This window comes from Oreochromis niloticus, linkage group LG7 (genome assembly GCF_001858045.2).
Source record: "Oreochromis niloticus isolate F11D_XX linkage group LG7, O_niloticus_UMD_NMBU, whole genome shotgun sequence".
In the NCBI taxonomy this organism is placed as follows: domain Eukaryota; kingdom Metazoa; phylum Chordata; class Actinopteri; order Cichliformes; family Cichlidae; genus Oreochromis; species Oreochromis niloticus.
This window is the reverse complement of record NC_031972.2, coordinates 39,493,779-39,519,576: the sequence shown is the minus strand read 5'-3', so window position 1 is coordinate 39,519,576 and position 25,798 is coordinate 39,493,779. Positions and strand designations below refer to the sequence as shown.

At 39.7% G+C, this 25,798-nt stretch overlaps 2 protein-coding genes across 7 annotated transcripts in view; both read left to right on the top strand.

The window, feature by feature from the left end:
- Positions 1–6,869, top strand: part of ripor1 (RHO family interacting cell polarization regulator 1) — a 44,483-nt gene extending 37,614 nt beyond the window's left edge. For all 4 annotated transcript variants that reach the window (XM_005454241.4, XM_005454242.4, XM_019361201.2 and 1 more), the window contains exons 21-24: positions 540–736; positions 1,305–1,388; positions 1,539–1,629; positions 2,174–6,869. In XM_005454241.4, coding sequence (XP_005454298.1) covers positions 540–736; positions 1,305–1,388; positions 1,539–1,629; positions 2,174–2,271 — 470 coding nt within the window. In that variant the 3' untranslated portion in view covers positions 2,272–6,869. The remainder of the gene's footprint in view (positions 1–539; positions 737–1,304; positions 1,389–1,538; positions 1,630–2,173) is intronic.
- Positions 6,870–7,551: 682 nt separating this feature from the next.
- On the top strand, positions 7,552–24,569 carry ctcf (CCCTC-binding factor (zinc finger protein)). Of its 3 annotated transcripts, XM_005454243.4 has the most exons (17): positions 7,552–7,772; positions 9,830–9,978; positions 11,044–11,224; positions 11,368–11,504; positions 11,697–11,816; positions 12,198–12,377; positions 14,347–14,562; positions 14,649–14,811; positions 18,779–18,949; positions 19,081–19,214; positions 19,296–19,416; positions 19,687–19,836; positions 19,937–20,097; positions 20,763–20,945; positions 21,064–21,199; positions 21,290–21,532; positions 21,777–24,569. In XM_005454243.4, the coding sequence occupies exons 2-17, from the start codon at positions 9,949–9,951 to the stop codon at positions 22,019–22,021; spliced, it is 2,571 nt and encodes an 856-aa protein (XP_005454300.1). In that variant the 5' UTR covers positions 7,552–7,772; positions 9,830–9,948; the 3' UTR covers positions 22,022–24,569. The 3 variants fall into 3 exon arrangements, with proteins under 3 accessions (XP_005454300.1, XP_019216748.1, XP_005454301.1); XM_005454244.4 differs by lacking the exon at positions 9,830–9,978 and having other exon boundaries at positions 7,553–7,772; XM_019361203.2 differs by lacking the exons at positions 9,830–9,978; positions 11,044–11,224.
- Positions 24,570–25,798: the final 1,229 nt, after the last annotated feature.

The window sequence follows — 25,798 nt, the reverse complement described above, 5'->3', positions numbered from 1 at the left end:
GCACACCCTGCAGGTCAGCTATTACAAACTGAGTTCTGGTTTGTTCCACAGAAGAGATTATAATATCTTAGCCCTCTGAAACCTGTTGCTTTATCAGCTACCTCTCTGAATTCCCATGCTGCTTCCAAAGAGAATCACATGTGTAAAAACCTGCATTTGTAATGTTATTTTTGTCATTACATTACTTGATCCATCTTGAAGAATTTTCCACTCGTTTCAGCAACAATCTGCAGTTGTGGCTTGAAGCTCGTTAGCTCTGTTTATTAGATCAGGCCCATGGAGTGTGCTGGAAGCAACAATCCAGCCAGGCAATTGCCTGATTTGTTCCCGCATTAGTTAAATTCAATGTACTAGGGCAGTTAGCAGGAGAAAGACTATGTTATGGTCCAAAAGATTTGGATATATTTCTCATTATAGCTCAGCTGTGTGATGTGTACAAAGTTTCAGGGCTGTAGTGTAAAAATGGCTTAAAGGGGGGGGGGGGGGGGGAGGAAAATCAAAAAGTAAAACTTGTGCTATTAATAACCTTCCTTCAACAGTATGGTTGGTACAGAACCTGGTGTCATCTGACCAGGATGTGATTGTCAGTGCTCTACGCCGCCCTGCAGAGTGCAGTCTGAGGAGAGAAGGAATTCACGCCGTGGCCAAATTACTAAAAGATCCTCGGGGCAAAGTGTCTGCCTCTGCCAGCTCTGTACTGAGAAGCCTCGCTGCTCAGCCCAGACAGAGAAAACAGGTGTGTGTGTGTGTGTGTGTGTGTTCTTGTCTAGCTATCTTTGTGAGGACCGAAATCTGCATTCTACTATACTTGTGAGAACCAGCAGTCACTTGTGAGGACACACAACCCGGTCCTCACATTTTTGAAGGCATTTAAAGCCATTTTTGAGGCTCAAAACGTGGTTTTAGTGTCAGGGTTACGGTTAGGTTATGGTTAGGTTTAGGGTAAGGGTTAGGGTTAGGCATTCATTTTTAAGGGTTAGGGTAAGGGGCTAGGGAAACCATTATGTCAATGAGGGTCCTCACTAAGATAGCTGAACGGGGTTGTGTGTGTGTGTGTGTGTGTGTGTGTGTGTGTGTGTGTGTGTGTGTGTGTGTGTGTGTGTAAGATTTTCACTGTTTTGTTTGTTTGTTTGTTTGTTGTTGTTTTTTGTTTTGTTTACTTCTGTAAAATGATTACCTGCTAAATTGTCCTAATTGTTTTCTTCCTGAATAGCAAAAGGATCTTTTGATACTGCTGTATATAGTAGACTTAGTGTCTACTATATCAAAGCCTGGAAACATTTTGTGCATCTTGTCCTTCTCAGGCTTTGGTCAGCTGTCTGGAGCTGCTGGAAGACGAGAATGTGGACAATAGAGTGTGTGGATGCAAAGCGTTAGCTTGTCTCAAGGTACAAACAGGCGCAGAATTTATGCTATTATCCAAAGCTGCTGTTCTGATTTGATAAAGGTGACATTTAAACACCTGTCTGTATGCACTCTGTTTGGGGTGTATTATACAAAATGCGTTTGTCACTGTATTCATTCTGCTCTTATTCCAGGCCAAAGAAAGCATTGATCAGTTGGTGTATCTCTGCCGGGCAGACAAGGAAGAAGTACGAGATGCTGCCAAACAAACACTGCTAGTGCTCGGTAATGATAACCTTCATATTATATACAATAGAACAACAAGACTAACTCTTTTCATACTGTAGTTTGGATTATCAGGTTATACTCCATTTCTATTATGTTCATTTTACTCTGACATATTCTAAAATGTAATGATGCGCTTCTGTGCAGACTGTCGAGGTTTTGGAGTTTCTAATTGGATCCCAACTTATCTGTCTCAGTATTAATAGTATTTGACATAATGGTCACTTAACTGGGAGTAATATTGACCTACACCATAAAATGAGAACCTTTTTAATATGCCTTGATGTAAATGTTGAGAATACTGCACAAGCAACAGTAACGTAACTGTAAGTGTTCTGATCCATTTATTTTATTCCATTCATTCATCTATTTGTGGCATTCATCTACAAGTTGATAATTAAGGCAGATATAATAAAATCTATATTTTTTCTTCCATTTGTCTTTGTTCAGATGTCTTTGGAGAAAATTAACATCCATCCAGTCTTTTCCTCCTTTAATTTATTTCTTACATTTTCTTTGCTCTTCCATTCATGTTGTGGAGCAGGTGAGGAAGGGAAGATGGCCCACAGACACGTGGAGACCTCTCAGGACAGCATCTCAAGACTTTTTGCACCAGGCAGCATGGCCAGCACAGCTTTTTAACACAACACACATACAGACGGCTACTACGGCGGCTGAAAACAAAAATTCAGCGACAGCACTGGAGAGTATAGTGTCATTTTTGCAATGCTTTGACATGGTGTTACAGGAATATACGGTATACTTTCCTCTTCAGCTACGACTGTAGCTAAAACATAAAGAAAAAGATTGTGTTAAATGCAGTATATATCCTGTCAGAATAAAACTCAAAGGGACAGAAACTCCAACACTGGCTGCAAACAAGAAATGCATCAGACGTGTTAATAATGTAAAATATTCATCTACATCATAAGTCAAAGCTTTTCAGAGTCACCTTGTTTATAATTATTTTCCTGGGTCCACAAATGCGCAAAATGTTAAATCTTTATACTGTTTACTTACTACTAATACTATTTCTTTGGATGCTCTAGAAAACTGTGGTTTTTACCAATGATATTACAGTCACTACACTAAGAGTTATATCCCAGTGGGAGTTAGACGTCTCCTGCTATTACATGAAAATGTGTTTTCTTAATGGGTGCTGCTGTCTCTAGCCTAGCTTAAAGGCTGCTTTGACGATCTCCACACATGTCACTGTCAAAGTAACTATTTACTGTACTTCTGCTTGCTTACTACTGAATAGATCTGAAGCCAAATCCAAATGAAATTTAAAAAAAAAAAAAAAAAAAAATAGGACCACATTATAGACTGCATATGAAAGCTGGACATGTTGATGTCAGACTCCACATTATGAAGTGTCAACTTTAGCATTCTTGCCACTGCCATGTTAGCTTTTTGGAGCAGAAAGTTGCTAACTTTTTACTACTAAACTCTAAGCTAACAACTAAGCTTGTTTAGCTAGCTGGATTTCTAAACTGCAATGCACAGACAAGTCTGGTAAATAGTGATAAGTAACAGAATAAGAACATACTAAAATTACATTGACCAACACTGCCACACAGATTTTTCAATGGTGTGTAGCACATAGCATACTTTATTAGCTCAAATATGGCAGGTCCAGTTTAGTAACTCTACTTGGTGGACGTGGAACTTTAGCAGACATTGATTAGGTATAGCTCCCTGTGCCAAGATAAAGTGTCAAAGTGTAATGAACATGTCATGGAGGATGAATGACAACCAGCCCCTCTCCCACTTATAGTTATTGAAAACCTGTTTATTTCTGCTCTGAACTTGGACATTTTAACAGGGGAGTCTGTGGGTGGACTCGCCTTTAGAGCAAGCCTCGAGTGAAGATTAGACAAACTACAGCTTGTGGAACGTCTGCAGTGATGGTTACCATTCAGCCCACGTTCTTTAAAAAAAAAAAAAAAAGCACATACACAGTGCCCATCAGACACTTTGTTATGGTGTTGCTTGTAAATCTGCCTTAATGTTGCATTATTTGCTTACCAGAATTTGACATTTTTACAGATGAAATGCTATTGGAAGCATATTTTTTGCAAAGTGTTCTTAGCTAACTGTGAAGCTATTAAAGTATATCTACACGTAAAAGCATGAATTAACATGTCTAAACTGAGGATACTGCTTTTTATGACACGATATTGAAAATGAGCTCTGTCAGTGTCGACGAAGCAAACACAAGGAACACAGACTGACTGAAGAGGTGTAGGATGACTTTACACCTAAACTTTTTTTGAAACGCTAATGAACAGAACATACTACAGTTTAAAAAGTAGTGTGTCTGTGGAGTTGGTAGATTAACTACAGACATCAGCCTTCTGTGAGGCAAGAGTTCATTGTATGAGCCAAAACACCAAAGTCCAAGAGCAAACCTTTTTGCAAATACTTCAGCTGTGATTTTGCAGCACAGTGCATTGCACTTATAAAGGGGAAGTCAACATGCCTTCACTGAAGTGGAAATTCAGACTAACTTAAATATGGAAAAAACTTTGGTTTGTTCTTAAAATACACATATTCTTGTTTTTAATAATATGATTTTTTAAATGTATTTTATCACAGAAATGACTAGAAGATTATGAATGTAAGGTTATTAAGGGATAGAAAATGGTGTACAAAAATGCTTCAAAGACCATTTAATTGATTAGCAAAGACAGAGTTATGGAATATATCTTAAGATTTTTATGTTTGAGTGCAAAGGAGTACTTTCTGTCACCGTAAGTAATGCTGCATCACTGTGCATTACAAAAAAAGATTTTCAGAGGTTAACGCTGGAGGGCCCTTGTGTGTCTCAGGACATGTTGGATGAGAGCAGCACTTTAGAAAGCAAAGTATGTGATAGTATTATTGGGTTTTTATTATTATTATTATTATTATTATTGTTGTTAATGTCATGGGAACTAGTTGGTTGGCTCTTTCAACAGAGCTGAAATAAATAAGCTGCTCAGAATTACGTAATAAGGCTGATGTAGAGAGGGGCAATCTTGGGTAGGGCAGAGAAAGCAGTTAAATCAGAAGCGGACTATTACAAAAATGAAGTGACATCTAAATGTCCACTGTGCCTGTGGAACGCGTGGATCCTGCTATTTATTTTTGACATGTACACCTCACCTAAACATTACTGCAAACCAAATACACCAACTTGTAGCAGCGACATTCCTTAACATCGGCAGACTTTCTTAGCAAGAAACTGAGCCCTACCACCCAAACAACTGCTCAGGAATAGAAAACAAAGATCCCACCTTTGAACCTGATCCGTATACTCTAGATCGCAATCAAATCTGCTGGGTGTCACGGGATCCCTACAGAGACTCTGTCCACACCTTAATTAGTTGGAGCTGTTTTGGCAGCTTGAGAAAATGCTACACAATATTAGGCAGACCACCTTAATTGTGGCTGATGGATATATATTAAAATGTATATTTTATATCATAATATATATTATATTAATATTGAGTTTTTAAAAATGACCTTTATTTTTAAAGCACATTAGTTTTTCAACAAACAACAAGGGGAAAAAGTGTTTTGTATTTGTGGATCATGCAGGTAATAATAGTCTTTGTTTAAATACAGCATGATTCGGTCACTGTACTAGAACACAGAGTCTAAACAAACGTGTTGTGTAATGTACAGATGACACACATGACTGAAAATGCCAAAGTGTCGAAGTGACTTCAGTTCCTCATTTTAATGCATTCTTATAATAGTTTTACAGTGACACTGCTGATGCTAATGTTGCTATACTGCCTTTTCTCATTTGCTAAGTACCATTACTGGAATTTAACTTGGGGCCTACAGCTGTATATCCCAATCTCATACTGTATAACACTAGTACTGTGGTAAAGACCAGTTGGATTAACATTTACATAGTAAAAAAAGAAAACTGGACTTGCAGGAACAGATGAGCAGTTATAGCCGTGCTATCAGATGGAAGGTCTTGAATTAGACCATCTTTGATCAGAATGTTGCAAGGAAGAGGACTTTTCCTCTACTGCCATCATGGGGTCATACTTGAGTATGTCTACCTGGTTTTGCAAAATTAGATTCCCATCAGCCTCAGCTGTACTCTATACTAAGCAAATTGTAGCATACAGTTACATTAAACCAATTCTGTTAACATTATACAGAATCAAAATGTTGACTTTGTAATTGTGAACGTTTTTGTTAGCAGTTGTGTTTACCTCACAATGCTGCTGTGCCTTTTGTATTGCCTCACTGAACCACTAACTTGGCTATAGTGTCTGCAGGCCTGGTATTTTACTTTTTTTACTTTGAGCTTTCATGACAATGTCTGATTTTTCAGCGTTATATCAAACTCAGCAGTTTTAGTCTCACTGATGCTTAATGGCAGTTTTTAAGAAGAATACTTTTTTTCTTCTTCTGTCTGAATGTGTTTCTAGGTTCCTAATGTACTACCTAATGGATTAAGTCCACTTAATCAAATTAATCCAAAATTGTGAGTCATCACAATGCATTCAGTGAGCTTTTCTCTCCTGATGGGAGTGGTCCCTTCCAAAATTAGACACAAGTGCCAGATCTTAACCCAACTGAACGGCTGTTAGAAATATTGAACCAAAATGTAGAGATCCAGATGCTCATCAAATCGATTTAACGGAGTATTGAAGCTGTTCTAGTGAGATGTACTGATCATGCATGTTACTATTGTTTTCCTTTAATTTGTCACCCATCTGAGGTGAGTTGTGAGGAAAAGAAAACTAAAAATGGATTTAAATTGTAGGGATTTGGGCAAACAGATTTAAAACAACAACAACAAAAGATTTAAACTGTGGGACTTTGGTCTATTTTACTTTATGAAATATGAGCTGGATGTCACATTTTAGTACTTAGATTCAGAAAAGAGAGTGTTTTACAGCTGTAGTTATCATACGCACATCACACATGCTGAAGGGAGGAAAAAAAAGAAAAAAAATTGAAACAACTTGGAATTTCCTTTAAAGCATCAAAAAAGATCTTTGGTTTAAATATTAATTTAAGAAGAGCACCAGAATGCACGGTCACTGGAATCCTGTTATAGAGCTGATGTCATGCAGGGAATCACTGTATATATCAATGCTACCACTGTATTTAATATTCTTACTACACTGACTTCTATAGGACAACAGAAATCTACAGGTGTCCCTTTTCCAATCAAGGCATCTCAGTTTTTAAGTGCCTCAATTTTTTTTATAAGAGATATGCAATAAGACAGAAATGAGATACTTTAAGAATGAAGAGAATGTGAAGTGGTGAAATACCACTGCAGGACACATATATGCAATTGTTTTTATCAAGCTTGGGGAATTGTGAAACATTGTAAACAAATGTTTTTATTTCTAGTGTTCTGAGATGTATTTTCAAACATTCTTGTGTCAATTATATTAAAAAAAAACAACTATTAAAATATTGTAAGATTGCTTCCTGTGCCATCGATCATCTTTAGATGAAGAGCTCTGTGTATCTGAGTGTTAACCCCTCCCCCCCAACACACGCACACACAGACACAGACGAACACTTAATTTTGGAAGGTGTATATATAAAGCAGGAAACGGCAGTTACAGCTCAGATGTGGGTGTATATCCAAGTCATTTCATGTAATAAATGTAAAGCTAAAAGCTTTGCATATCTTTATTTCAGTGTCAGACACAAATTAGAAAAACAGTTAATATTTCCTATAATATTAAACAGACTAAAAATATTTCAGTTAAATAACTTTTTCTTTGGTTCTAAATGAGCGTGTTTTCATTTGTATGTTTAATTTTATTGAGAATTTTAACGCCTCGGGGTTATTGTGAATGTCGCATTTCCGAGGGTTGTGAAAGCGTCCGTTTTCCTAACGTTGTGATAAATAGGCTTCACTGTATTCCAACGGGGCGCCCCTCCTGGCCAATCAGTGTGTCTGCAGCAGCTTCGACACCACCCCCCAGCGGCCGCACAGGCGCACTGAGCTTCCAACTGCCATTTTGTGGCAGAAGCTACTCTGCTAAAGCAGGAGAAGGATTAAAACAAACTGCGAAGAAGCCCGCATTTTTTCCTAGTCGGCTAAACTTTGTAGCACAGACTCTGTGCTTTCCGCCGAGTTAAGCGGGAGGAGAAACAGACTAAAAGAGGTAAAGTATCACTACTTTTCACATAAGGGGGGAGTTTGCAGGATCTTTAATCGGCCTCTAGGTGTCACGATGGGGCTCTGGGTCCGGGCAGCTCGTCGGAGAGTGTTTGTCTCCCTCTATCGTTATTGAAAACCCTGTCAAAATATGCTTAAAAACACAAGTTACAATAAATGTGTATACATCCAGTTGTATTTCGTACGTATTTGTTAAAATATAGTCGAAGATATGTTGTGAATACTCCGTCGATTTGGTTGGAGAGTTTAGGCCAAGGCGTCCATTTTCTCGCTTCTTTGTTTCCCATTTTTGCTACCTTGACGACATCGAGCTGGCGGGTTTAAGTTAGTTAACGTTAGCTTGTTTGCATTAATATAAAGTGTAAACCAGACAATCTTACAAGCACGAAAGAATGTTTGAGAAAACGGCATCGTTTTGGGTGATCATGTTCACGTTACTTTGAGCTTTAGCGTGTTGCATAACGTTTAATCAAATCTATATTTGGGGGGAAAAGCAGCGAGGTAGCTACTGGCGTTGGCTAGCAGTCACTGTTAGCAAAGCTAACAGGATCACGTCGACCTGACAGGCTTGAGGCCCTCTCTACCCAACGCCCTTAATACGTCTGAATGTTTAGAAGCAGCGGAGTCTCGAAACGTGACCCTAACCAACGTTTTACTCAGCACTTTCCTGACGCATCTGCAATACTGGAACCAAACTCTGATTATTGAGGCCCCTCGTTGCAAAGTACACACACGGAAACGGCAAGTGCGGGAGAGTGACGAGGCATTCACAGCAGAACGATCTTCGGCGATCTCGAAGACCAGATGAGCATTTAGCGTTCTCCCAGCCGTCTTCCATTATTGAATGTTGCACCTCTCTCATTTTTAGCCCATCACGACGTGCTCTGAATTGTCGGGTGTTGTTACACCCGTTGCCAGTTCGTCGCTTATTCTAAGCCCACCTAGAGCCTCCTAGCCACAGATATATATTACAGCAGAGAGCTCCCTCTACGACTCGGCTTGGAGAGCTACAAAAATACAGCTATATAAATGCATTGAAAGGGGACGACAACTGACTGCCCCGCTCCGAGTGATTGCTGTTTTGTGGTAAATTTGTTCTGCTGTAAATGGAAGGATGTATGAAGGCCTTTGCCAGAGCCTTTCCAGTTTCCCATATTTAGCAAATAAAGACAAATGTGTCGAATCTCACAAACACATTTCAGGGATTGCCAGTATTCTAAAATCACAATGCAGTTATAGTGTTTGTAAGAGTAGTCACACAGCCACTACTTCATCTCAAGTGTGTATGTATATATATATATATATATATATATATATATACACACACACACACACACATCTCCACATGTGTGGTGTTTTAAGGGTGAAAAAGGTGAATTTTTAGCACAGTATTCAGATCTAAGCACATATCATTTCTTGAGCTACCAATGCAATTTTCTCTGGACTGTGGTGTGTAAAATGTCAACATATTTCAAAGCTGATTGTTAGATCTCACCCTTTGTGTACAGTTAAGGGTTTTGCTCAAATTAAACAATTAGCAGTGATGGTGTCAGTTTCGTTTTGCTTCATTGTTAATAAAGTCTTGTCATATAGAAGAATGGGGGGGGGGGCTAGTGCAGATTTAATGAGTCTGTTAGTACAAATTCAACCTACCCTGAAACACACTGATTTATTCAGGCTAGTACTGGTAAATAAAAGATTGCGGGGGGGGCGACAAGCAAATAAGGTCATGGCAGTAGTAATGTATCACTGATCCTTCGTTCTGAGATATTTTTTTAAATGTCTTTATATCAGATTCACCATGATGTGTAACACTACATAGTTTTAACGTTGTAGTGTGATCTTGCAGCAGCAGAGAGAAAAATACATGTTGAATTTAGACACTTTTAGTGGGAAACTTTTTTTTTTCATTCATAGGACCCTTTCAGGTCCACAACCATTTTCCCTGCTTTATGATGCAGTTAAAGTCACTGCTTGTGAATGTGCACGAAATGCATAAGCATATAGTGCTGCTGTGTAATATATCTCTCTCCTGTCCTTCAGGTTGGCAGGGACAGTCAGGTAGCAGGCATTTGATCGAGCAAAGCTCAGGGCTTTCAGCAGCAAAAAAGGGAGATCTCTGGTACCAGAACCCTGCAGACTGCAGCCTAGTCAGCAAAGTCATGTTTAAGTCATTATCCTTGCTATTCCAGGTAACAGCTGTAGTGTTAAGAAAAAGTTGAGCCTTATAAGTTTCACTTTGTTCCCATTCTGAAAGTACAGCTTGATAGTGGCAGCATGGTGTTTGTTTTACATTTTAATATTATCCAGAATCTTAATATTGTATGTGTCCAGTTCACTAGTTAATGATATGGAATATTTGGGTAATCTGTTTTTTATATTTTCAAAAGTTCTGACAGTAGGTGCTGTGCATATAGAAATCATGTTTTTATGTGCAATAATCCTCAGTATCAATAGAAATGGGAGAACTTTAAATCAGAAAAATGTCATGTTTGGAGATGGAAGTTTAGCATGCTGGTGAACAGATACATGATAGAGCTGTAACTGGCTAGTGATTACCGTAAATCCCAGACTACAGAGCGCACCTGATTAAAAGCCGCATGCTCTAATTGTAGAAAGAAAATCAATTTTGTACTTGTACAGGCCGCACCGGATTTTAAGCCGTATGCGTTTCACTTGTAATATGAGATATTTACACAGAAATATTACACGTGAGGATTTTTAACGTTTAATTTAATCCGTAAGGTAACATAAACATGGTAACATAAACGTTATGGTAACATACAAAAATACATACTGCAAATGCTTTTTTTCCCCGAACAGCGCCTGTAACACGGCTACCTTTAAGTATACGTACGTATCGGTAACACACACATTACGTTGCTTATGGTTTTTTTACAGAACAGTGCACAAACAACATTACAACGTCTCCTAACAACCGGTAAAAATATATACCGTATATATACTACTTATCAATTTTACTGGTCTATTGTTACCAGGCAAAATGTTTTTGGCCGCATGACAAAAAATATGCATTAGCCGCACGTCCGTATAAGCCGCAGTGTTCACAGTAGGGGGGAAAAAGTAGCGGCTTATGACCCGTAAACTACGGTAGTTTCTTCTCCCTTGTTTTTTTTTATATGGTCATAGTTTAGTCGACTTCTTGTGTTCAGTTGTGAGACTGTATACTGCTGTCCTAGACGAAATATGGCCACACACTGCTAGAAAATGTTTGTTTCCACAACACAATATTTCAGTTCCTACCCAGCATGGACGGGAGGCCAACAGATGGTGTAGGGGTTGTGGATGTCCCCACCAAAGAGTTTCCGTCCATCCAAGCTGTTCACAGCCAGGATGCCATGGTGGCGGATCTCCTTCAGCAAGCAGCCGAGGCTGGGGGTGTGGTGGAGGGACAAGCTGGAGTTGTCGTAGAACAAGGTTCACACTCATTTCATATGGAATTTTACCGTTTAGCTGTAAAAAAAACAAAAAAAAAAATAGTATTGATTTGTAATGTAAACAGGGAAATTTTGACATTAAAAGAGTCAAAGGTTTTATCCAACTGGTCTGTTGTGTTTCAGGTCACGGGGAAGGAATGGCAGCAGCCACTCAATCCCAGCAACAGCTAATGGAAGGAGTTGGTGTGGAAGGTGGCACAGGAGTTGAAATGATGGTTATGGACTCATTGGATCCCACCCTGTTGCAGATGAAGACTGAGGTGAGTTAGTTACATTATTTTATTTTATTTTTGAGGATTTAATAGTTGTTTAAACTTGGAAAAAAAATAACAAATATTGTGTTTTGATGTCACTTTAGTTTTAGATATGACATTTATTGAATTTAGAGCACCAAGCATGCCTTCCTGAATATGCATCTTTACCACAGTGCTCATTATTATGAACAATTGTAGGTAATAGATGCTGCAGTGGGAGGGTCATCAGCTGCGGTGGGTGTGGTCGGAGGGGTACCAGGTAGTGCCCACCAAGCTACTGTGACAACTGTGGATCAGACGCAGATAATCACCCTACAGGTACTTTTCTCCATTTCATATTTGTATTTGTATTTTTTTTTTTATTTGACTTTTATCCATTTGTGGTGTCAACAAAGTCAGTAGACTTTTAATATAGTTTTAATGAAGTTTATATTTTATATTTGTTAATGTTTTCTATTAGTTTCAGTAGAGTGCTGGTTACACAGTTGAGCAGGCGACACATATTCCTAAAGCTAATGCAGGCCTGTTTATCCCAAGGCCATTTACTCTTAGCACTTCTCTCAACATTCCCGCCTCTCTCCACTGTTCTATCAAATAAGGCAAGCCCCCTTATTAGATTGATTATAAATATGTATATATACACATAACCTCCCTACTCTGTAAAATCAGAAGACATGATTTCTGTTGTCCTGTCCTCAGGTGGTGAACATGGAGGAGCAAGCCGCCTTGGGCTTGGGGGAGCTACAGCTGGTTCAGGTGCCTGTTTCAGCCACTACTGTGGAGGCGCTTCAACAGGGCAATTTTGTAGACACTACTGCAATGCCTAAAGATGGAGACCCAGTTATCTGTCACACCCTTCCACTGCCTGAAGGCTTTCAGGTACACAGATGCACAGCTGTAAACTCATGCATGACATTTGAAAAATTATACGTGGACTTCAGTCAAAGGTTTAAGTTATTTAGTCGTTTAATGTTAAAAATGATTAGTGTATTTTCTTTAGGTCAGGCTCAGAAGCCTTTCTGTACGAGCTGCTGCAAAGCTTTGGTCTAAATTGAATGTCACATTAATGTAAAGGCCACAACAGGAGGTCAAACACACCTTGTAACACTTATTTATCACTTGATGTGTCATTTATACAAGGAAGAAGTGGGCGAAAGTTTATTTTTTTAATTTATTTTTTCAAACTAGCCAACTATTGTGACCTCTCTTCACATTCCAAAAATTCAGTTTGTATCTATTTGGTTAGATCATCCGTGCCCATAGGTGATCATTAGCTAGGCTGCAGTTTATAAGTTGCTGAGAACAGTCTGCCAGCAACTAGACAAGAACACTGGAAGCGTACCTTACCAACTCAGGAAAACATGGTGCAGAGTCAGCAGAAGTACAACACGGTCTCAGATAACCTAAAAATATTGTATCTAATAGTAGTGTTGCAAGAAATGATACTAATCAATATTAAAAATTACTATTGAATCAGATACTTTTTTTTACCACAGTATCAGTACCAACAGTGTTGTTGCTTACTTGACCCGACAAACAATTGTTCTGATATTTTAATCTTTTATTGTGACAACCTTAACTATGTGAGATATTTTAAAAGCGTCTAACACAAGAGAAAAGATGAATTTAAAAGGGCAAGGTTAATATTCTCTGATGGGTTTTTTTTAGGGCATTTGATTGCTCGCTATTAAAGATATATAAGAAAACGTGCTGACATATAAATGTACTTTGTACAGTTTCACTGGGGAGACAATTATGGTTTTGCAGTAGTCCTAAATATAGCCTACAGACAGCCTTACAGAGCATTGTGTGTACATGCTATAGCTGTTTAATGCTGCTGTGGGCAGTGTCACAAACAGCCAGTCTGTGTGTTTTACGTGCTTGTGGTGTTGGCCCTTCAGTTGGATGTAGAAAGTTCTAACATATAAAGAACTGAAGTGATCAGTGTCTTTAAAAACAATCAAGTGTCCTCTTTGGGTCTGGGTGTCATTAAACTTCCAGTTTGGGTGATATGACAGTAGGAGCATAAAGTTTGAGCTCCTGATCCTGTAGGAAAAAATAGGTCATAAATGTAAACCTACTTTAACTAGTTGACCACTGAACTCAAGAGATGGTATCACTATGCCGAAAGGAAGGCATACAAGAGCATCCCACTTCAAGATAAAGGCCCTATTTGTGGGAAAAGAAGACCCTGATGAGAACCATTTGGGGATGGAGGAACAGGAGACTCTGTGAACTCTGTGAAATTAAGGGCAAAATAGTAAAAATGAGCAAGGGAATGGACCGCACTGAAAAAAGAATTACAGAGGCAGAAGGAAGAATGTTGACACCCATGCTAACCGGCTAGAAGCCAGGCTAATGACCAAGAAGGAAGGTCGAGATATAAAATAAAAATAAAATAAAAGAATAAAAGAAAACTTGCCCAGTGTAGCTGCCTTTGTAGAAAATGCATTGACGGAGAAGTTGGCTATTTCACATGCTACGGAGCTGGAGATAGAGAGAGCTCATCACTCTGTCGCTCCGAAGCTGCCACGTGCTGCCCCTCGGTGCTCCATAGTGCCAAGTTTGGCAGCTTCAAGGTAAAGGAAGAAGTTTCAAAAATGGCCTGGCAGAAAAAGGGGGTTTGTTCCAGGTTTTCCTGGAACATGATCATGCACTGGAAGTGCTTTTTTTTTTTTGTTTTGTTTTGTTTTGTTTTGTTTTGTTTTGCTTTCATTCTCTGTTTTGTTACTCTTGGCGATAATTTTGCACCAAAAGTGCATTTAACTCAATTGTAGTGGCTGTATGTTCTGAATACAAACTTGAATAACACCCCCTAACTGAGCAGTTTGTGCCTTTTCATGTTTAGGTAGTTAAGGTTGGTGCTAATGGTGAGGTGGAGACTGTGGAACAGGAGGAGGAAGGAGCAGAAACGCAACCTGATGAGGAGGAAGATGAAGAGGTGGGTAACCAGCTGCTGGAAGAGGGGGAAGAGGAGCCTGTTCAGCCTCCAAATGACGACCCAAACTGGGCTAAGGACCCAGACTATCAGCCACCATCTGGAGTTGTTAAGAAGATCAAAAAGGTAAGAAAGGTGGTGGGATTGTTATTTTTGTAAATGCAGATTTAAAAGACTTTGCTGTAACAGAACTGAACTTGCTGTTTGTCCAGGGTAAAAAGAGTCGTCTGCGTTATGCTGAGGGAGACAAGGATATGGATGTCAGTGTCTATGACTTTGAGGAAGAACAGCAGGAGGGCCTTCTGTCTGAAGTCAATGCTGAGAAAGTGGTTGGCAACATGAAACCACCTAAACCTACCAAGATAAAGAAGAAGGGTAAGTAAAGGGCTTTTCCATTAGTACCTACTCAGATCGGTTTGACACAACTTGAGGCGGTACAACTCTGCTTGAGTTGTACATTAGTGTGCCTGGGGTTGTTTTATCTTTGCAGCCCTAAAGATTGTATAATTTTTAAATCCCTTAATGGGTCGGCGCCATCTTATTTTTCTGATCTCATAACACCTTATGTTATTTCAAGGTCACTGAGATCTGCTGACCAGCTATCCCTCCATGCTCCAAAGACTAGACTTAAGAACAGAAGGGACTGAGCTTTCTGTGTCATAGCTCCTAAACTGTGGAATGAGTTACTTCCCCATGTTAGGCTGGCCCCCACCTTGCACATTTTTAAAGTATGGCTTAAATCTCAATTTTATTCTGTGGTTTGTATGTGTGGTGTATCTCTTAATTTATTGTGTAAACCTTTGTTTCATTTGCTTTCTAAATAAATTTAAATGGGTTTGGAGAATAGCACTGCACCAACCCAATGTAGCTGCAAAATACTTATAGCCACAGAAAGTTAGGTTGAAATACACAGCGTAGGAGGATCAGCTGGCTGTTTAGGCTACTGCAGCCATACACACCAGTACGTTAGTGTGTGAATGAGATAAGATAAAATGACAACAGAAACCGTTAATGAAAACTCAAGTGGCAATGTTACCAAACATATCAACCCAGCAGATACAGCCTAAGGCTAAAAAACGCCCATTAATATCTAGGTTCCTGTACACTACTGTACCTTACAGTAATGTACAGGAACATGTGACAGAAAACAATTATTAAATCAAAACTAGCTTTACTTAGCAAACCTACCCTACAGCCATGTGTTTTTATTTTTTTGTTTTTTGCTGTAGCAATTGTTCACTTCGCTCATGTATTAAACACAGACATGTATGACAACAGGCGTTAAACAAGTGGACAATTCACTGTTCATTTTGTGATTAGCCACTACTCGTGATATATATAATTTCTATAGAAATGATTCCCAAAATCTATATATGTAAATGTGTTGATAATCCTGGTACTCTAGGCAATTGATATAGTAAGTTGGTTGCAAGGATCCATCTTTGTTATGCCAAATAAACTTAAACCTAGTCCAGATTATGCACATTGACTTAATGTGTTTAGACAGGCTACCAAGAAGCTTGGACTGTCTTGTTAATTTGTCTTCTCTGATATAAATCAGCTCTGAATGATCAAAACAAAAGTGATCACACAACAAGAATATGAAAAGAGATGTACAGTCAGTCCTAACCAACTGGTTCATCTCCTGTATTTAACAGTTGAAACTTAATATTGTAAGTTAAAACTAGGCCTGCACAATAAATCGAAAATTTATTCTCATTGCGATATCAGCCTGTGTGATGGGCCCATCGCAAAAGACTGCGTAAACTGCGATAATTGGGTACCTTAAAATGTTTACACACGTGCTTTAAAGAATTTACCAATCAAAGAAACCCCCTTACACATTTGACCAGTCGAATAGAGCCCTTCACGGCATTAACCAATCAAATGGATTAGAGGCCCGCGAGCGAACAACGCTGCAGCAACGAGTCAGAGTTGTAATGGCTGAGAGCGAGACACATGACAAGAATGCTACTGACTATGAGCTCGTGGCTAAAAAACAGCAGTCCAACAGCCGTCTCTGTATCCGAGTTTTTCAAGTGGAACTCCTTATGAGAAAACGTCGAAGCGGTACAAAGAAATAACAGAGTCCATTACACGTTTTTTGGCTAAAGACATGATGCCTATAAATACAGTTAGCAGAGAGGGCTTCACCAGTCTGATACATAAAGTGGACTGGAGATACCGCATCCCCTCACGAAACTACTTTTCCCATGTCGCCATTCCACAAATGTACGAAACATGTCGCAAGACCGTCATGTTTGAACTGAGCCAAGCTGAAAACTACACAAGCACTACAGTAAAGTTTCCTCTCCAGTTTTGACTTACATCCAGCGTTCGTACGGGTGCTTGAAATCCTTGAAAATGTTTTAATTCTAATGTCGTCTTTTCAAGGTTTGAAAAGTGCTTGAATTTCAGATGTGGTGCTTAAAAGTGCTTGAAAATGTAACTGTATTTCATTCACAATAAATAGCTATCTGATTGAATTGTTTTCTTATCAGATAGAGAAATAAAATGAGTTGCAAAAAGCAAAAGCAAAATTTCCCCGCCTGGGCTGCCTTGCATCTATTTCAATATGTGACCCCGCCCCTCCCTCCGACAGTCGGGGATGAGTGCGCTAACATACCTGTAGGTTGCTGTTTTAATGAGTGTTTGATGGAAAACGACAATGGCGGAGTTTGCGTTCTCCAGTCGCATGATAGGTGAGTCCTAGTAAATAATTTTCCAGTACGCGTACGTTACACATGCTATTTTTTAAAAAAAAAATTATGATTATTATTTTGCTAGCTATCAAACTCGCTGGAGAAATGATTGAAATGCACTGAGTGTGATGCAGTATGGCAGCGCTATTACGGAATATGCTGTGAACTTAGCTAACATTACTTAGCAGTAATATGAGTTAATTTACTCAAGTGAAAGCTTTAAACATTAGCCTGATACATAACTAGCTAACATAAGGCTTTCTGATTAACTCTCTGGGGTCGACGGACCCAGAGTCTCCATTTCAACTTGGGTCGAAAGTGCGGACTTCAAGCTATATACCAGTTTTTAAATTGTGTTGATAGGCCACGTAAAACCGATGTTTTTTGGGGGGGTTTCTGAATAAAACAGTGGCTTATACTCTGGGAAGAAACGGTGAAAACGGCGTTTTTTATGGAGAGCGCTAGCAAACACGCTTTGCTTGTGAGTGAAAAAAGAAAAAACACTCCTTCCCTATTGGTGGAAAAATGTACCATGTCGACCAATCAAAAAATGATACGGCAACATGTGGTATTTGGTTGTTGGGAAGAGAGGGAAGAGCGAGTGAGCGAAAAAGAGAGAGAGAGTTTTGATACCTGAGAGATTTGTGATGTTTATCATGTTTGGAGTCTCAAGTTAGTGTGTTTTCTTGTGTAGTTAGTGTGTAGTGTAGTCGTTTTGTTTTGTTTTGTGTGTCAGTTCTACTAGTGAACGTCACAGTTGCTGCAAAAAAGCCACCAAAGGCAGATTGCAGTGTAAACGCTGAGTGACACACCTGCAGTCAGACCTGCAGATTTATCCCTGTGCTGTTCTCATCTGTGTACCATGTAACTTTGTTGTTTGCAAAACTTGTTCATATTTTTTAAAAATGTGCAATTTCTATTTGCATTTCAAGTTATGAAAATGATTTGTTAAACATGCTTGTGGTTTTTACAGTCAAAAATATCACTTTCTACTTGTATTTTAAATTTTGTCTGAATTTAGATAAATTGTACTGAGGTGATGCAAATTGAAACGTGCATTCTTTTTTGGGGGGGGGGTTGCTGGAAAAGCTTAAAAGGGGACCTTGAACGTGCTTAAAAAGTGCTTGAATTTGACCCTGAAAAAAGCGTACGAACCCTGTACATCATAACTACTTGGTGAGTGGTAAAATGATTAACAACTGCATTGAGGTAATTTGCAGTATAATTTAAGCTATGTTTATTTAAAACTAATTATAGAGACCGGGAAGGATGTCTTTCAGAATTCAAGCCTCAGAAATTTTTTTTATGGGGGCAATGTTTCAATGTTAAAGTGCACTTTGTTGTTACACTGCTAATACAGCAGCTTTCTTTAAATAAAACTGTTGCAGTAAAACGGAAATTATGTATTCGTTTTGGGTTTTTTTTGCTATTTATTTTATCGCAAGTCATATCGTTATCGCAATATTGATCAGTTATCGCACATTGCAGGTTTTCCTAATATCGTGCAGCCCTAGTTAAGACTGTTTTAGTAAAAGGCGTGTGCCCCATAGATGCAGCTAGCCCCAAATGCATTGCATTGTTTTGCTATACAAAGACTGTTACTGAATATAAAATCTTTCGATGTCTTTGTTGTTTGTTAGGAGTGAAGAAGACATTTCAGTGTGAGCTGTGTAGCTACACGTGCCCTCGACGCTCCAACTTGGACAGGCACATGAAGAGCCACACAGATGAGAGACCTCACAAATGTCATTTGTGTGGAAGAGCTTTCAGGACAGTCACTTTGCTAAGAAACCATCTCAACACTCACACCGGTAAGCATGAATCTGTGGTGTCATTAAAATGTACAACGTTAACGAGACCAAAAGAGTGCTGATGGTTCAATATTTTTTTTCACACGCGTATGCAAGGATTGCTTCCACATATCTTACATTTATTTATGCAGGAACTCGTCCACACAAGTGCACAGACTGTGATATGGCTTTCGTGACTAGTGGAGAGCTGGTTCGCCATCGTCGCTACAAGCACACACACGAGAAACCCTTCAAATGCTCCATGTGTGACTATGCCAGTGTGGAGGCAAGTTTATCTATTGTCTGCTTTGTATTCTTAGTGTTTAAGTGTTTACCAAATGTGACTTTGTGTGTGACTGTTGTGTAGGTGAGCAAATTAAAGCGTCACATTCGTTCCCACACCGGCGAGCGTCCCTTCCAGTGCAGTCTTTGCAGTTACGCTAGCAGAGACACTTACAAGCTGAAGAGACACATGAGGACACACTCAGGTAAAACCGACACCTTAACTGCTCCTCTCCTGTGTGTTTAAAGAACTGAAGGACAATGAAGTGTTTTCTTTGGTGCACAGCTTTATTGATTGTTTTCATGCGAAAGAATAATAAATTGCTTCCCAAAGTAAATTACTTAAGTTAGAAATGGTACGGACTGCTAGTACCCAGTTACTCCAATATTGGCATATAGGCCTCTTTGAGAAATGAGAAAGTTGAGCAAAAACATGAAACTTTAAAATATTGTATGTGCTCAATTATCATTCTTAGGAGAGAAACCCTATGAGTGCTACATCTGCCATGCCCGATTCACCCAGAGTGGAACCATGAAGATGCACATTCTACAGAAGCACACTGAAAATGTGGCCAAATTCCACTGTCCACACTGTGACACTGTCATTGCACGCAAGAGTGACTTGGGTAAAACACATTGTGTAAACACAAATACACATGGTACTTTACTTTAACCTGCTGTTTCTGCCACCTAATTTACTGTCCTGTCATCTGTGTGCTATCTTAGGTGTCCATCTTCGTAAGCAACACTCATTCATTGAGACTGGAAAGAAATGTCGTTACTGTGACGCAGTTTTTCATGAGCGCTACGCTCTGATCCAGCACCAGAAGTCACATAAGAATGAGAAGAGGTTCAAATGTGACATGTGTGACTACTGCTGTCGCCAGGTCTGTAATACAACAAATATTGTGTGACAACCAGGTTTTTCCACATTTGTAGTAATATTATTGTTTCAGTTTGGTATCAAGTGTGAATCATCCACTCATGTTTAAAAGTCTGAGAGTGAGTCTGGAAGCTGAAGGCTTTGCAGTTTGATAGTAGTAAAGTGTATTGGGACAGTATGGTGTTATGATGGATAACCACTAAAACTGTTTTTTAGGCATCACTCCAGCAGGTCAGGCAGCATGGACACCAAGAATGAGATGATGTAGGATTTCATTTTCAGGATTTTCATTATAGGATTTTTTTCAGTTCATACCATAGGTGCATGTACGAGGAGGCTGAGGGATCTGGCACCAGCAGCCACCAGTATTCTTGACTTCTCCAGTCATGGTGGACAAAGCTAAGAATCTTAGCACAATGACAATACTAATTTAATACATCAATTAGGATATGAATTATTTTGATCAGTGCACTATCGCTATTAACTTTGACCGTTATCGATCCCTGATGTCATCAGCACAACTCTAATACACAGTTTAAATGGGACCATATGACCATACATTCAGCAGTCTGTCAACTATCTAACTGCTGGCCCTTATTCCGTGCATAATATATGAAATTATATTTGCTGCTAAAAGTGAAAACTGTGGTTTCATGTTGCTGTGTCCAGGAGCGTCACATGGTCATGCATCGCCGAACGCACACCGGAGAGAAACCATATGCCTGCAGCCAGTGTGAAAAGACCTTCAGACAGAAGCAGCTCCTGGACATGCACTTCAAACGCTACCATGACCCCAACTTTATCCCTGCCACCTTTGTTTGTCCCAAGTGTAACAAGACCTTCACCCGAAGGGTAAGGATACATGTGTTTTTAGCTGTCACACATGAAGTGAAAGTTTAGGGTCAAGTCCTAGGCCAGCAAGTTACCTGCAAGTCACAACACAGACTGTTTACGGGTGTGTTTCTTTTAGAACACCATGGCTCGCCATGCTGAGAACTGCAGCGGTGAGGTGGAGGATGCCGAGAATGGAGCTACAATCCCAAAGAAAGGACGAAGAGGAAGAAAGAGGAAGATGAGGAGCAGGAGGGATGATGATGATGACAGTGGTGAGACGTGGACGCTGTTTTGGGGTTTATACATGGCTGTGTTTTTCTGTAACTATGTTCAACTAGATTGTTTTGTGTGTGTTCATTCAGATGAGGATCATGCTGAGCAGGATGATGATGAGGAAGAGGGTGAGGGTGAGGAAGAGTCATCACTTCTACAGGAAGAGGAGGACCCAGAAAGCATGGAACTGGACCAGGCTCCAGCCGCCATTCCTGTACCAGCCCCCGATGAGCCACCAGTCAAGAGGAAACGAGGCCGGCCCCCCAAAAATGCCCCCAAGCCTCCAACACCCAGCAAGTCCGTTAGAGTTGCTACCAAAACAACTGCTTCTGGTGAGCATTAAAATACAAATGTAAAAAAAGGAGTAATCTAAAAAGAGTAACCTCTATGAATAGTAAAGTGTCCTGCTCTACAGGCTTTCTTTTTTAACTGTAGTGTCTGTGACAGATTAGAAATGAATGTATGCCATATGTTGGTGATTAATAACCGTAGAAGACGAGCTGTAATCTAGTAAACGAACCTGTCATTTTTGATAATGTTACGGATAGTAAGTCATATGCCTGTTGTGCTTTTTAGCTGCTGCCATCATTCAGGTGGAGGATGAGAGCACTGGGGCAGTGGAGAACATCATAGTGAAGAAGGAGGAAGGCGATGCCTCTGCAGCGACTCCTCTGGATCAGGGAGTGGCCCTCACTGTGGAGGGGGTGGGGCTTGATGAAGGGGTAGAGACTGTTGAGCTTCCTGTGAACGAAGAAACAGCGGCAGCTTCAGCCAACGGAGATTTGACACCAGAGATGATCCTTAGCATGATGGACCGGTGAACGTAACACAGCAACGCACATGTAGCCGGACTATGACTAAAATTACTGCATACTTCCCCATGGCCTTCATTTTGTGCTTCATCCAATGGCAGCCGTTCTGCTTAAATGGCTTCCGAATGCGACAGCAGGAGCAGTCGTGCACTAAGAGTAGAAGCTGCATGTATGTGTTTAAACACAATGTCTTCACATCCCTGTGTGTCAGCCTGTATGCTCATGTTTCAGGTCTCTGTCACACACACATCCTTCCATGACCCTTGCTCTACACAGATAATGTCAAAGCTAAGACTGCTCTCTGCTCTTAAATGCTTTTCTTCCAGTTTGAATGTCTTTTCAATGGCTCTAAGTGGATTTTGCTAATTATTATTACCCAAAGCCACATCCTGTGCCAGTCTACCCACGCACCCTACCCTCTCCATGTCTTTAATATGAGAACATTATTTGATGGAACTTTACATTCGAGTATTTTTGTTTGTTTTTTAGAAGAACTGTGAGATGTCCTGCTTGCAGTTCTTTACAACTATGCTGATTTTGCAAATTCCAAGCCTTTGTGTGTGTGTGTGTGTGTGTGTGTGTGTGTGGGTATAAATGTAGCTTTTCCTAACAATGACATTATATGGTACTTTCAGATGCCATTTTTGCTTAGTTTTGTGATTTTTAATTTTCTTTCCTAAAGTCTAATTTCCCTCTTTTTCCTGTGGAAACACATGGTCACCATAGTGGTGTTATTAGTCAGCTGTTTGTACACTGAGTCAGCAGAATGAGTCTTCCTGTGAGTAGGCATGGGGTAAGTGTTGCCATCAATAGAAGTGAGTGATGATAGTTTTTCAGCCTTCTTGTTAAACCTTGTTGTGAACTGAAACTAGCCCCCAGTCAACTTATGTGAACTAAAAACAGAGGAGACTGCTCATAAATGAGTTTGCCCGTATCACACATGCAGCCGAAACTTCAACTGTTTCACACATGGGAGATATTTGTCATTCATATGTCACTGAATGTTTCTCCTCCTGTTCACATTTTTGAAGGAAAGGGCAGTACACGTCTCATGAAACCCTGCTGGTTGGAGAAAATGTGGATAATCCTACTTATTACAATATCGTATTATAGCAGTGGTTTTTGAACACCCCAAGCACTTCAGCTAATCCCAGTTCTTACTGTAACAGCCATTATGCATTTTGTAAATCAGTGTGTCACTCAAACACCTTCTTCACCTACAATAATCAGTGAAAACTAGCTGTGGCGGATGGAGTGCATGTACACACACATTATAACACCTTTGAATGTTTTTATTATCTGAACATGTGTTGGGAAAGAGACAGCAAGGTTTGCATGTATTTTTTTTAAACCTGAGTGTCCTGAGCGAAGGGACCTCACCATCATGCTTTCATTCTACAGATTAGCATATATACCCAAACCAACTGAATTGATTTCTGCCACCCCCGGCTGTCTCTCTGTTAGCTTGTGTCTGCTGTGATGCATTACAGTTTAATTTTTTATCTTTTTGTAGTTGTCACTGTTTCTCTGCAGTTGGTTGAGTTCAATGTGTAGTGGGGCCAGTTTGACTTCTAGTGGACTGTAAGTTGTTGCTTGACGACTGGCTCGTATCTAAAAACGGAAGTGACTTGGAACTTGTTTGTGGGGACAGAGTGACCCTCGTGCAATGCACTGTTCAACATACTGGATCTTATCTGGCCAAGTTGGTCCCCTGCCTTTGTCATCTCTGAGGGAAAGCTGCATTTAAGCCTCCGCGTTCAGTTCTTCATACATTTCAGTTTCTTCGTGTCTGCACACTCACACATTAGCCTTATTTTTGCAGTACGTCAGTGGCTTTCAGCTATATGAGGACTGTAAAAAGTAACTGCTAATGTAAACTGACTGTTTTCTGCCATTGCTGCACCATCCTAAACGTTTTCCAGCTGGTGGTGCAGTGTGCATATCATATTTTAGGTTTTAGCTAAACTGCTTTACACTAAGACTGAACCAACCGAGGTATTGGAAAAGCCCCATTGAGAGAGCTGTTTGGCAAATTGCTACTTCTTGTATTTCCATGTTGTCGTTCGCACTTCCACTCAGTTTCCAGGATTCCTCAAAATCCAAGTGTCAACAGATAATATGATTTGATTTTTCTGAAGACAGTTGAATTATGGATTATTACAGCCATAAGGTGACTTTAGCTCTTCTGTAATGTAAATGCCCAGTTGTGTAAAAAATGAATCCGATTTGTACTGTACAGCTGTGGTCAGGCATCTTCCTGTGTAACAAGGCAAATGTTCAGTTACCTGATCTGTCATACTCATGTCCTGATAGAATGATTTGAGGTTATATGACTGTTCTGAAATCAGTGCGGGGTTTTTTTGTTGTTGTTTGCTTGTTTGGGGGTTTTTTGTTTTGTTTTTTAAATTCCATATTGTTTGTTTTTGCAGAAAAATTAAGAAAATTGTTTTAAGATTAAGTGTCCCCATTTTAAGACCAAGAAAACAAATGTTTGTGATGTCATTTTTGAAAATGAGAAATTGTACAGCTGATGAAAATTAAAATCATCTTAATGGGCTTATGACTGCTACATCAATCTGTTGAACATGTAGTTATTCAAAAAGGTGGGATTATAAAATACATTTGTGATCAGTTTACAAACACTGGTGGGCATGAATGCCATAGTAATTTGGGACTTTTATTGATTTCTTTGAACTTTTTGGTTTGTTTTTTGTTTTTTTTTTACATGGGTAGAATGATTACATATCATACATCAATAATGACTTCAGAAAATGAGTGCGCACAAGTGAAAAATTTAGTATTTTATCTGTACATGGTCAAAATTTGCACATCGTCTTCTTTCGGCTGCTTCCTTTAGCGGTCACCACAGCAGCTCATCTGCCTCCATCTCACACTATCCCTAACATCTTTGCTCTGTCACACCAGCCCTGTGCATGTCCTCCTTCACTACACCCATGAACCTTATCTGTGGTCTTGCTTTTTTCCCTCCTGCCTACACTGTTTACAGCCAGTGTCTTCACCATCTCTTCACTGCTCATGTCAAAATTGTCTCAACCTTGCAGCTCTTACTTTGTCTCCAAAGCACTCAACGTTAGCTTTCCGTCCGATGTACTTGTATATCATGTCCATTGTGGTCACACATTCAGCACCCCGAGTCCAGCCTGTTATTTGTTTGGTTTTTGTTTTCCAAACTATAGATCACAGTGTCACCTGCAAACATCTCAGCAGACAGAAACTGCCAAATGTCATCTGTCAACCTGTCCATCATCATCTTTTTCCTGTCGTATTTCCTTCCTCACCCTCAACCGGTTACACTAGATAGCCGCAGCTTCCTCAGCCTGGTTTTACTGGAGGCTTCTTCCTGTTAAAAGGGAGTTTTTCCTTCTCACTGTTGCCACAGCACTTTCTCATAGGCAGTGGTCTGATTGTTGGGGTTTCTCTGTATCATTGTACGGTCTGTAGCCTACAATATAAAGTGCTTTGAGGCAACTGTTTTTATTTTGTTTTTTTTTTATTTCAATAAAATTGAATTGAACACTAGGCAGTACACCTTTACTGCTCCATAGGTATTAGGAGAATAAATGGTAGCTGGTGCTGCTAATCGAATGCACTTGATTAACTGATCATCAGCAAGTGGAAAAAATAAAAGCAGAAGTTTTGGCCATTTGCTGCTCTGGTGCATTCAGTTGTCCCAGTAAATTCACCCCAAGGTTATACCATACATACTTGTTTTGCAGCCACCTGGCTTGTGCAGCTTGCAGTCATTCAGTTGACCTCCTCTATATG

Coding starts and splice junctions, on each gene's coding strand:
- ctcf (XM_005454243.4), top strand. CDS start 9,949: ATGTTTAAGTCATTATCCTTGCTATTCCAG. Junction 19,215..19,295: donor GTGACTATGCCAGTGTGGAG/GCAAGTTTATCT, acceptor ACTGTTGTGTAG/GTGAGCAAATTAAAGCGTCA. Junction 21,200..21,289: donor GGATGATGATGATGACAGTG/GTGAGACGTGGA, acceptor GTGTTCATTCAG/ATGAGGATCATGCTGAGCAG.